Genomic DNA, 12,424 nt, shown 5'->3' with positions numbered 1-12,424 from the left:
CAAGGCCTCTCCCCAGCCTTGTTGCCCTTCTCTGGACACCTTCAAGTCTCTCAATGTCCTTCTTAAACTGAGGAGTCCAGAACTGGACACAGGACTCAAGGTGTGGCCTAACCAGTGCAGAGGACAGGGGCACAATGACTTCCCTGCTCCTGCTGGCCACACTCTTTCTGATGCAGGCCAGGATGCCCTTGGCCTTCTTAGCCACCTGGGCACATTGCTGGCTCATGTTCAGAATCCCCTCCCTTGTCCTCTGGTCACACTGCTTTGGATGCAGCCCAGGATACAGATTTCCACTTTTATTTTCCTGGATGCAATTATTGCTATGTTTTGGGGATGTTCAAGGAGCAGCAGGGTGCTTTTCACTCCTGGATGTTTGATTTCACTGGTGATGTCATAATTAATTGAAATTCACCTCATAATTACTTGCAATGAATTTGCTAGGGAAACATTCAAGTGTTCCATCACAATCAGCATGCTAATGCTTGCAGGGAGCTCTGTCTTGCAAGGCAGTTACTGCCTTTGGGAATCAAACCTAATGGGAGGGTTCAAGGAAAGCTGTTGTCACCATGTACATCTCAGGTGCCTCTAGTAGCAATCAGCCTTGCCAGCCCTTCCTTGAGGAAGACTTTTGCTTTGCTTTCACCTTGGTGAACTCTGGTTGCCTTCCAAACACCTTTTGTTGTGTGTGTGTGTATTTGCTGCAGGTTCCACTAGTGCAGGCCTCCTGCTCCAGGCAAAACCACGAGAGGAGGGAGGACAGAAGCAATCTTGGCTGCCAGGTGCTGCACTTTGGCCACAGCAACCCCAGGCAGAGCTACAGGCTGGGGTCAGAGTGGCTGAGAGCAGCCAGGCAGAGAGGGACCTGGGGGTGCTGATTGACAGCTGCCTAAACATGAGCCAGCAGTGTGCCCAGGGGGCCAAGAGGGCCAATGGCATCCTGGCCTGCATCAGGAAGAGTGTGGCCAGCAGGAGCAGGGAGGTCATTGTGCCCTGTACTCTGCACTGGTTAGGCCACACCTTGAGTCCTGTGTCCAGTTCTGGGCTCCTCAGTTTAAGAAGGACATTGAGAGACTTGAAGGTGTCCAGAGAAGGGCAACAAAGCTGGGGAGAGGCCTTGAGCACAGCCCTGTGAGGAGAGGCTGAGGGAGCTGGGGTTGCTTAGCCTGGAGAAGAGGAGGCTCAGGGGAGACCTCATTGCTCTCTCCAACTACCTGAAGGGAGGCTGTAGCCAGGTGGGGGTTGGTCTCTTCTCCCAGGCAACCAGCTCCAGAACAAGAGGGCACAGTCCCAAGCTGTGCCAGGGGAAGTTTAGGCTGGAGGTGAGGAGGAAGTTCTTCCCAGAGAGAATTGTTAGCCATTGGAATGTGCTGCCCAGGGAGGTGGTGGAGTCCCCATGCCTGGAGGTGTTCAAGAGGGGATTGGACGTGGCATTTGGTGCCATGGTCTAGTCATGAGGTCTGTGGTGCCAGGTTGGACTTGATGATCTTTGAGGTCTCTTCCAACCTTGGTGACACTGTGATACTGTGGTACTGTGATGCTGTCTTAGCCTCAGAGAACAGATACTCAGTGTGAGGCAGCACCACTGCTGTGGAGTTCATGACCTGAGTGGGGTCAGGCAGGCTGGGGCTGCAGCAAAGTGATGGTGGCAGGAAGACAAAGGGCTTGGCTCCGCTCTGCTCCTTATAATGGGGCTCATGCTGGCATGATGCACTCTGGCTTTCCACAACATAGCTTCCTGATGCTGTTTTCTGCACAAAGGCTGTTGAAATCCTGCCAGGTCTCTATGCTACCATGCTCTCCCAGTGCCTACAGGAATGGAGTATCTCATTCTGTTGTCAGGACTGGGTCTAAAAGGTAGGCTGGAGCCAAGAGCTTTAATCTCTGTAAAAACCTAACTCACTGTGCCCAGCTCTGGGGCCCCCAACAGAAGAGAGACATAGATCTGCTGGAGCATGTCCAGAGGAGGCCATAAAGATGATCAGAGGGTTGGAACACCTCTGCTATGAAGACAGGCTGAAAGAATTGGGGTTGTTCAGCCTGGAGAAGAGAAGGCTCTGGGGACACTTTAGAGCTGCATTTCAATATCTGCAGGGGACCTACAGCAGGGCTGGGGAGGGATTGCTCAGAAAGGGCTGTGGGGATAGGATGAGAGGCAATGGTTTGAAACTGGAGCAGGGCAGAGTTAGGCTGGACATCAGGAGGAAGTTCTGCACAGTGAGGGTGGTGAGAGACTGAACAGGTTGCTCAGGGTTGTGGTTGAGGCTCCATCCCTGGAGTCATTCAGGATCAGACTTGCTGTGGCCCTGGGCAGTTGGAGGTGTCCCTGCTGAGTGCTGGAGGGGTGGACAGGATGACCTTTGAGGGTCCCTTCCAACCTGATGCAGCCTGTCAATCTGATATCCACCTAGAAACCTGCAATCTGAGTGTGAGTCCAGCAGGGGTTGAGCAACTTTGCAGCTCCTGACTTCAATCCTGCTCACCAAGGATGCCTCCTGGAGCAACATTTTGCACAAAGCTTCAAACATCCCCATGCCTTCAGCTCCACACAATAACCTGATCACCAGACTTGCCTTTAGGGCATCATTGGGCTTGAGCTTCTATATTCCTCTCCATTGTCTCTTCCCTGCCTGCTGGCTTCCCAACAACTGTTAGTAACAGATTATAGCCTTGAGTTGCCCAAGACATCAACCACAAAAGCTATTATGCTTTTATAAAGCTCTTAGCTACCTTTAGATGGTATCATTACCTCTCAAAATCCATTGGTGCACTCAATGCTGACCACAGCAGCTGCCACTACAGGCACAGAATCACAGAACTGTCAGGGCTGGAAGGGACCTCAAGGCTCAGCCAGTTCCAAGCCCCCTGCCATGGCCAGGGACACCTCACACTGCAGCAGGTTGCTCACAGCCACATCCAGCCTGGCTGCAAACACCTCCAGGCAGGAGGCTTCCACCACCTCCCTGGGCAGCCTGTGCCAGGCTCTCACCACCCTCATGGGGAACAACTTCTTCCTCACAGCCAATCTGAATCTCCCCACTTCTAGTTTTGCTCCATCTCCCCAGTCCTATCACTCCCTGACACCCTCAAAAGTCCCTCCCCAGCTTTCTTGGAGCCCCCTTCACATACTGGAAGGTCACAATTAGGTCTCCTGGGAGCCTTCTCTCCAGCCTGCACAACCCCAACTCTCTCACTCTGTCTCCAGAGCAGAGCAGCTCCAGCCCTCTGCTCACCCTTGTCCCTGGATGTGTTCCAGCACATCCATATCATTTGGGGAGAGGGAATGAAGGTGCCATTGCCCTCACCTTCCCTTTTATTGAGGTTATTTAGTTTATGCTTTGGATGTAAAACCAGTGTGCAGTGTTGTCATTAGCATAACTAATCATATCCTGCTCTCCAGGAAGTGGACATGGGGCATGGGGGACTGCCGCACACATTGCCTCTGTCATTCTGCATAACCTCTGGAGATGTTCCAGATCCCTAATAATAGTAAGGCCATTGTAAAACCTTGGTTGCTAAGTAGACCATACAGCATATAAAGCCCTTGGGACCTGTCCCCATCCTTTGTGGCTGGGCTGTAAGCCACACTGCATCACCAATGACTTATGGTAACAACATCTGCAAACGGAGCCAAAAGAAAACACTTCTCTGAGGGTCAGGACAGAAATAAATCTCCCCTGCCCAAATGGGGTTTGGAATCATAAAGGCTGTAGGAAGGGTTGCATCCTGTCCTGGACTGACAGGATGACTCACAGTTAATAGGCTAAATCCAGATAATATTTTAAAAGTCATTATTGGCTTGAGCTTAACTTTTTCTCTCTCTTTTTTGGTGTGCTTGATTGTGAGGTTGAATGGAAGCAGTGCGTGAAAGGAAAAAATCACAGAGTTGTTTCAGTTGGAAAAGACCTCTAAGGTCATGGAGTCCAACCCCTGACAGAACTCCAACCCAACCCTCCCCTGGCACAGTTTCAGGCCATTTCCTCTCATTCTATCACCTGAGACTAGGGAGAAAAGAGCAACCTCCACCTCACTCCAACCTCCACCTGGCTCCAACCTCCTTTCAGGGAGCTGTAGAGAGCAATGAGGTCTCCCTCAGCCTCCTCTTCTCCACACTAAACACCCCCAGTTTCCTTTCACCAGCCCTGTCTGCAGACCCCTCTCCAGCTTTGTTAACACACTCTAGCCCCTCAATGTCCTTCTTGTAGTGATGGCCCCAGAACTGAACCCAGGATTTGAAGTGTGGCTTCACCAGTGCTGACTACAGGGGACAATCATTCTCCTGGTCCTGCTGGCCACACTATTCCTGATCCAGGCCAGGCTGCTGGTGGTCTTCTTAGCCACCTGGGCACACCACAGGACAGGAGGTACAGCCACAAGGAAAAGGCCTCCAGAGGCTGGAGAGCCCCAGGGGCACAGGCAGCTTGTCCCAGGACATTGCAATCTGTTCTGCTCTGTTTCCCTCTCTCTCTCTGTTGCAGGCAGTGCACAGCCAAAGCTCTCTCTCTTCTCTCCCTCTCAGGCCCTGTGCTGTTATCTTATGGTGTGTGGGGCAGAGGCTTTCTCCTGGCCTTGGCTGGCAGTGAATTTCCAGCCCCAGCCCAGGGCCTGGGGAAGCCTGGGGCTGGGGGCAGCAGTTTGGCTGCTCCTGGGCTGTGAGGCTGCAGGGGGTGGAGGCTTCTGGCAGGCTCTGGAAGGTTCTGGCCTGGTAGGCTCAGGTGAAGAACTGAGCCTAACCTGTGAATGTTTTCCTTTTACCTGAATGCCTTTTGAATATCTTTGTAAATAGAATTTCCCTTTGAACTCCCAGTCCAGTGTGGAGCTTTTTCATTCACTCCTTGGGAAGGGCTAAAAGATCTTCCCTGTCCTTCTGCCCTGGGCAGCTCCTGGCTCAAAACTAGGACACTGGAGAAAGAATGACCTTGTGAAGCCCAGCAGTAAGACCAAAGAGACATTTGAAGCATGAACACTGTCCCCACTGCTGCTGTTTCAGCTGTGCAGGCTCCATCCCACCTCATTCTTTCATGCACTTGATTTTGGCAGCCCACCCAGCAGAACCTCCTTGGGTAAGAGAATGCAGAGCTGGGCATCAGTGGTCAAGCACCAAAATGAAGCCAAGAGGCAAGCAGAATGGAAATCAGACAAGTCTCAAAACAGCAATCAGTAGTTCATGGCTCATCTGAGCCAAATCAGCATCACAACTGTCGACAAGAGAAAACCCTGGGACTGAGGTCACCCCACACCTCTGCATCCTTTTTATCCCTCTGAGTGCCAATCAACCATTTACTATCAGCTTTCAGTCACCTCTGGCCAGCTCTTGTATTATCCTTTGGTAGCAAAATGGAGATCCTGACACAGAGCATGACAGAAGCCTCTGTTCCAGCTCCTGCTCTGGTTCAGATACTGGCTGAAATTCTTCCCTAATCTTTTACTCCTACCCTCCCCATTCAGAGCCCCAGAGAAACATTGCTGTCCCCTGACCCTGGCCAGCTGTCCACCCAGAGCATGAGAAGGAGGAACCACAACCAGGGACAGGTCCTGGTGATGGTGGTCCCTGTTTCTGTCTGCTTGTCCTGTCACACCTCTCCTCACCAGCCAGTATCCAGCACCTTGTGGCCAAGTTCAAGGATGCTGTGGGTGCACCATCTGTGATGCTGCGCTCTGCCTCCCCATTTCCACTGTCTGAGCATTACTACTTCTCCTCCTTTTTCTCACATGTTGCCTTCCACATCATTTCATTTTCCTCTGGTCTCCCCTGTGTCTTTCAAGGAGGTGTACCAGGAGGGAAGCACAAGGTGGCTGTTCCTGGAGCAGGAGATCAGTGCAAGCAGTGCTGGGTTAGGGTTAGTTGTGGGAGGAAGAACCCTAACCACAAGCCATCCATGGTGCCCACAGCTACAAACCCAGGAGCCTGGGCTGTGCCATCCCTCCTGTCTTAAGCCATGGAAGGAGGAGAGCAGCACCATGGTACTTTTGTAGACACACATCACACCAAGGTTTGCCTTACAGGTGACAAGTTACACCCTTCTAGCAGCACTTCCCATCTGTTAATCCTCTACCCTTCTGCAGCCACAACCTATGTTTCCCTCCTTCTTTTGGCTCCAGCATGATCTTCACAAGTGCAGCTGCTCCACACACACACACACATAAAGATTTGGGGGGGGAACACCTAACTAGAAAATGATTAATGCCATGAGGTCTGACACTGAGAGGGTTTTAAAACAGCTGAGCTCCAGCAACTGGAAGGGTTCCACCACGTCAGCATTTTGTCATTTGCCTTCTGTGGAAGGCACAAGTTCCTAAAGAAATGCTGCAGCTTCCCTCTTCACCTCTGTGGGGAGAGGGGGGAAAGGTATTTTAAGCACCTCTAAGAAACTCTTCTCACACAACTCCAAGTAAATGGTTAGAAAGCCACTTACCCCCAGTTGCCACAGTAATTTCACGGAGAAAATGGCCATAAAATGGGAAATCGAAGGACAGGTTGACTCTCTGAAAGGAACAACACCAGAAAAGAAAATTGAGATTGTGCTAAAAAGGCAAGAGAACCCCAAAAGAACAGTTCCTCCCCTGCAAACATCAGCTGCCTGGCTGTTTATTTTTCACTGGAGCCCTGCTGTTCGGAACTGGGAATTGCCAATCGCTATTCCATGCAGTCCCAAAACACTTGATAGGGCATTGAGGTGCTGGAGTGTGACCAGAGAAGGGCAACACAGCTGGTGAAGGGTCTGGAGGAGAGGCCTGGGGAGGAGCAGCTGAGGGAGCTGGGGATGCTTAGTCTGGAGAAAAGGAGGCTGAGGGGAGACCTCATTCCTCTGCACAGCTCCCTGCAAAGAGGTTTGAGCCAGGTGAGTGTTGGTCTCTTCTGCCTAGTAACAGGACAAGAGGAATTGGCCTCAGGGTGCACCAGGGGAGGTTTAGGTTGGACATTAGAAGAAAATTCTTCTCTGAAGCAGTTCTCAACCACTGGAACAGTGGCTCCCACCAGGGAGGTGGTTGAATCCCCATCCCTGGAGGCATCTGGAATGGGCTGCCCAGGGAGGTGGTGGAGTCACCATCATTGGGGGTGTTCAGGAGGAGACTTGATAGGGTGCTTGGTGCCATGGGTTAGTTGATTAGGTGGTGTTGGATGATAGGTTGGATGTGATGATCTTGCAGGTCTCTTCCAACCTGGTCTGGTCTGGTCTATTCTATTCTATTCTATTCTATTCTATTCCATTCCATTCCATTCCATTCCATTCCATTCCATTCCATTCCATTCCATCCTATCCCATCCTATTCTATTCCATCCCATCCCATCCTATTCTGTTCTATTCTATCCTATCCTATTCCATCCCATCCCATCCCATCCCATCCTATTCCATTCCATCCCATCCCATCCTATTCCATTCCATCCCATCCCATCCTATTCCATTCCATCCCATCCCATTCTATTCCATTCCATCCCATCCCATTCTACTCTATTCCATTCCATTCTATTCCATCCCATTCCATCCCATCCCATCCCATTCCATCCCATCCCCTTCTATTCCATTCCATCCCATCCCATTCTACTCTATTCCATTCCATTCTATTCCATCCCATCCCATCCCATTCTATTCCATTCCATCCCATCCCATCCCATTCCATTCTACTCTATTCCATTCCATTCCATCCCATCCCATTCTACTCTATTCCATTCCATTCTATTCCATCCCATTCCATCCCATCCCATCCCATCCCATTCTATTCCATTCCATCCCATCCCCTTCTATTCCATTCCATCCCATCCCATTCTACTCTATTCCATTCCATTCTACTCCATCCCATCCCATTCTACTCTATTCCATTCCATTCTATTCCATCCCATCCCATCCCATTCTATTCCATTCCATCCCATCCCATTCCATTCCATTCTACTCTATTCCATTCCATTCCATCCCATCCCATTCTACTCTATTCCATTCCATTCTATTCCATCCCATTCCATCCCATCCCATCCCATTCTATTCCATTCCATCCCATCCCCTTCTATTCCATTCCATCCCATCCCATCCCATTCTATTCCATTCCATCCCATCCCCTTCTATTCCATTCCATCCCATCCCATCCCATTCCATTCTACTCTATTCCATTCCATTCCATCCCATCCCATTCTACTCTATTCCATTCCATTCTATTCCATCCCATTCCATCCCATCCCATCCCATCCCATTCCATCCCATCCCCTTCTATTCCATTCCATCCCATCCCATTCTACTCTATTCCATTCCATTCTATTCCATCCCATTCCATCCCATCCCATTCTATTCCATTCCATCCCATCCCCTTCTATTCCATTCCATCCCATCCCATCCCATCCCATCCCATCCCATTCTACTCTATTCCATTCCATTCTATTCCATCCCATCCCATTCTACTCTATTCCATTCCATTCTATTCCATGCCATTCCATCCCATTCTATTCCATTCCATCCCATCCCATTCTACTCTATTCCATTCCATTCTATTCCATCCCGTCCCATCCCATTCTATTCCATCCCATCCCATTCCATTCCATCCCATTCCATTCTATTCCATCCCATCCCATTCTACTCTATTCCATTCCATTCTTTTCCATCCCATCCCATTCTATTCCATCCTATTCCATTCCATCCCATCCCATCCCATTCCATCCCATCCTCAAAGAGGCAGAGATGTGGTGCTGAAGGCCATGGCTGAGCCCCAGCCTCGGCAGAGTTAAAGAACGGTTGGAGCGGATGAGCTTAACGGTCCTGCCCAACTAAAACTGACTCTATGACTCTATTTACCTCTGCCAGAAATGTTTATAGATTTAGCATGAAATTAACAGCTGAAGATTTACAGCAACTTGAAATTAGATTTCCTTTCCACTTAAGCAGAAGACAGCATTTTGACAGGATTGATTAGCTCCCTGTGTTTTTTTGTTTGGTTGGTCCTAATTGGAATGCAAAATTCATTTGCATTGTGTTAATCAGACTGGGTAGGGGCTAAAGACCTTTTCTGTACATACATAAATATGGATGTACAAGGGAACAGTTCTAATCCAAGTGGCATATGCAAAAGACAGCTCATAAATTAGCTGCACACAAATGAGCTCCCACCATGGGCAAAAGTTTTCAGTGCTGAGGTTTACACTGAAGTTCTGCATTGTGCTCTCACTCCAAGGCAGGCACTGAGGTGCTGGATGAGGTCCAGAGAAGGAGAACAAGGTTGGTGAGGGGGCTGGAGAACAGGGCTTGTGAGGGGAGGCTTTGGGAACTGAGGTTGTTTAGTCTGGAGAAGAGGAAGCTGAAGGGAGAACCCATTGCTCTCTACAGCTCCCTGGAAGGAGTTTGGAGTCAGGTGGGGATTGGTCTCTTCTCCCAAGTAAGTATCACAGTATCACCAAGGTTGGGAGAGACCTCAAAGATCATCAAGTCCAACCTGTCACCGCAGACCTCATGACTAAACCATGGCACCAAGTGCCACATCCAATCCCCTCTGGAACACCTCCAGGGATGGGGACTCCACCACCTCCCTGGGCAGCACATTGCAATGACGAATGACTCTCTCAGTGAAGAACTTTCTCCTCACCTCCAGCCTAAGCTTCCCCTGGCACAGCCTGAGACTGTGTCCTCTTATTCTGGTGCTGGTTGCTAGAGAGAAAAGACCAACCCCTTCGTGGCTACAACCACCTTTCAGGTAGTTGTAGAGAGCAATGAGGTCACCCCTGAGCCTCCTCTTCTCCAGGCTAAGCAACCCCAGCTCCCTCAGCCTCTCCTCAATAGGGATTGTGCTCAAGGCCTCTCACCAGCCTTGTTGAAGTAGTGGTAGGCCAAAAGCAAATGACCCTGAAATTGTGCCAAGGGTGGTTTAGGTTGGAGATTAGGAAAAATGTCTTTGCTGCAAGAGTGGTCAGGGACTGGAACAGGCTGCACAGTGAGGTGCTGGAGTCACCATCCCTGGAGGGATTAAAAAATGCATAGACATGGCACTTTGAGACATGGTTTAACAGACATGGAGGTGGTGGATTAGTGGTTGGTCTTGATTCCTAGAAGGGGTTTGGGCTGGAAAGGACCTTAAAGATCACCTTGCACTGCAGGGCCACCTCCCACCAGCCCAGGTTGCTCAAGGCCTCATCCAACCTGGCCCTGATTCCATCCAGGGAGAGGGCATCCACAATCTCCCTGGGCAACCTGTTCCAGAGTCTCACCACCCCCACAGGAAAGAATTTCTTCCTGACCTCCAGGCTCAATCTGCCCTCTTCCAGCTTCGAGCCATGGCCTCTTGTCTTTTCTAACTGAAATGCTCCTAGGCTTATGCCTGCACTCCATTTAAATTATGGCCTTGCTCTACCAAGTATCATTTCCAAGAACACTCTTAAAAAGATCCATTTCCTCACCTAAGCATCTCTCTTCCCTTCACAGCCTACTGCACATCCTACCTATCAGCATTAACATTCTCAGTAACAGAACAACCATTAAACTGCTCCAAAAGTAAACTCTGCCCCTTTTGCAGCCTTCTAAACTGCTGTAATATCAACATCAGGATAAAGATCTTCACAATAAAGCTTTGTTTCTATGCCAACTCAGAGACAGAGAGTGATCTCCCATTGACTTCCACCAGAAAGTGATAATTGAACACCAGGCAGTGCAAAAGGAGTTGACTATGGGCAATTGCTTAGGTTAATACTGCAATAAAGAGCCAAGGAGACTTAAAGCAGGGTTTAAAATGCAATATTGTAACAGCCACTATAAATAAGACATGGATTGACTTTTGCTGCTGGAAAGCACACCTCACCTGGAGAAGAGGAGGCTCAGGGGAAGGCCTTATGTAGGAAAGATGTTGAGTTGCTGGAAGGTGTCCAGAGAAGGGCAACAAAGCTGGGGAGGGGTCTGGAGCACAGCCCTGTGAGGAGAGGCTGAGGGAGCTGGGGTTGCTTAGCCTGGAGAAGAGGAGGCTCAGGGGAGACCTCATTGCTCTCTACAACTCCCTGAAGGGAGGTTGTAGCCAGGTGGGGGTTGGGCTCTTCTCCCAGACAACTTGTTACAGAACAAGAGGACACAGTCTTAAGCTGTGCCAGGGAAGGTTTAGGCTGGAGGTGAGGAAGAAATTCTTGCCAGCAAGAGAGACTGGCCATTGGAATGTGCTGCCCAGGGAGGTGGTGGAGTCACCATCACTGGAAGTGTTTAGGAAGAGCCTGGATGTGGCACTTGGTGCCATGGTTTAGTTGATTAGATGGTGCTGGGTGATAGGTTGGACTCGATGATCTCAAAGGTCTTTTCCAACCTGGTTAATTCTGTATTCTTATTGCTCTCTACAACTGCCTGAAGGGAGTTTGTAGCCAGGTGGGGGTTGGTCTCTTCTCCCAGGCAGCCAGCACCAGAACAAGAGGACAGAGTCTCAGGCTGTGCCTGGGGAAGTTTAGGCTGGAGGTGAGGAGAAAGTTCTTCCCAGAAAGAGTAATTGGAATGTGCTGCCCAGGGAGGTGGTGGAGTCCACATCCCTGGAGGTGTTCAAAAAAGGATTCATTGTGGCACTTAAAGCCACAGTTAAGTTGCCAGAAGGTGTTAGGTTAATAGGTTGGACTTGATGATCTCTGAGGTCTTTTCCAACCTTATTGATTCTATGATCTTTTAGGAAGAGAAATCAGGAATTTTTCAGTCCACTGGAATAAAATTATTTGTTCAATTCACAAGTGATAGAAGGGACTGAGGAGGCAGGGAAATGGTTTTTGGAACGTGAGGTGATCCTCCATCTAGTTCAGGGTTGGAGTAATCAACTCCTGCATATCTTGTGGCAGCTTGAGGCACAAAGGGCAAACCTCCAGAAGGAGCAGAGAGTCCAGGAAGGTGTAATCATTGTATTTCTTCCCCAAAATCCTGCATCCCTATACAGCTGACTGAAAGGTCAGTTTCTGCCCTTTTTCCCTTCCTCTCTACTCCAGGGAAAGATGTCACAGCATCATGGAATTGTCAGGGTTGGAAGGGACCTCAAGGCTCAGCCAGTTCCAACCCCCTGCCATGGCCAGGGACACCTCACACTACAGCAGGTTGCTCACAGCCACATCCAGCCTGGCTGCAAACACCTCCAGGCAGGAGGCTTCCACCATCTCCCTGGGCAACCTGTGCCAGGCTCTCATCACCCTCCTGGGGAACAACTTCTTCCTAACATCCAATCTCCAGTGGAGGAGTGAGGCCTGGTTGTCAGCCTTGGTGATGCTGCTGCTTAGGCCAGGGGGGCTCAACTGGGGCCTGGAGGTGGCAAGCTGAATCTGTGCTGAGTCACAAATGGCTTCATGGTATGCAGGGCAGAGAGGTCTTGGCAGGGACAGGGGATGAAAGCCTGGGCTGGTTTGGCCTGGTGTGTGAGAAGCATCATGAACAGTGTGGCCAGCAGGAGCAGGGAGGTCATTCTGCCCCTGTACACTGCACTGGTTAGGCCACACCTCGAG

The 12,424-nt window shown here is 50.1% G+C and overlaps 1 protein-coding gene across 1 annotated transcript in view; it reads right to left on the bottom strand.

The window, feature by feature from the left end:
* Positions 1–12,424, bottom strand: part of PLXDC2 (plexin domain containing 2) — a 369,954-nt gene that overhangs the window by 150,657 nt on the left and 206,873 nt on the right. Inside the window, exon 4 of the mRNA XM_054171328.1 lies at positions 6,414–6,483. Coding sequence (XP_054027303.1) covers positions 6,414–6,483 — 70 coding nt within the window. The remainder of the gene's footprint in view (positions 1–6,413; positions 6,484–12,424) is intronic.

This window comes from Dryobates pubescens, chromosome 21, assembly GCF_014839835.1.
Source record: "Dryobates pubescens isolate bDryPub1 chromosome 21, bDryPub1.pri, whole genome shotgun sequence".
NCBI classification, from domain to species: domain Eukaryota; kingdom Metazoa; phylum Chordata; class Aves; order Piciformes; family Picidae; genus Dryobates; species Dryobates pubescens.
Note: the sequence above shows the minus strand (reverse complement) of the source record. Positions and strands in the feature narration are given on the sequence as shown.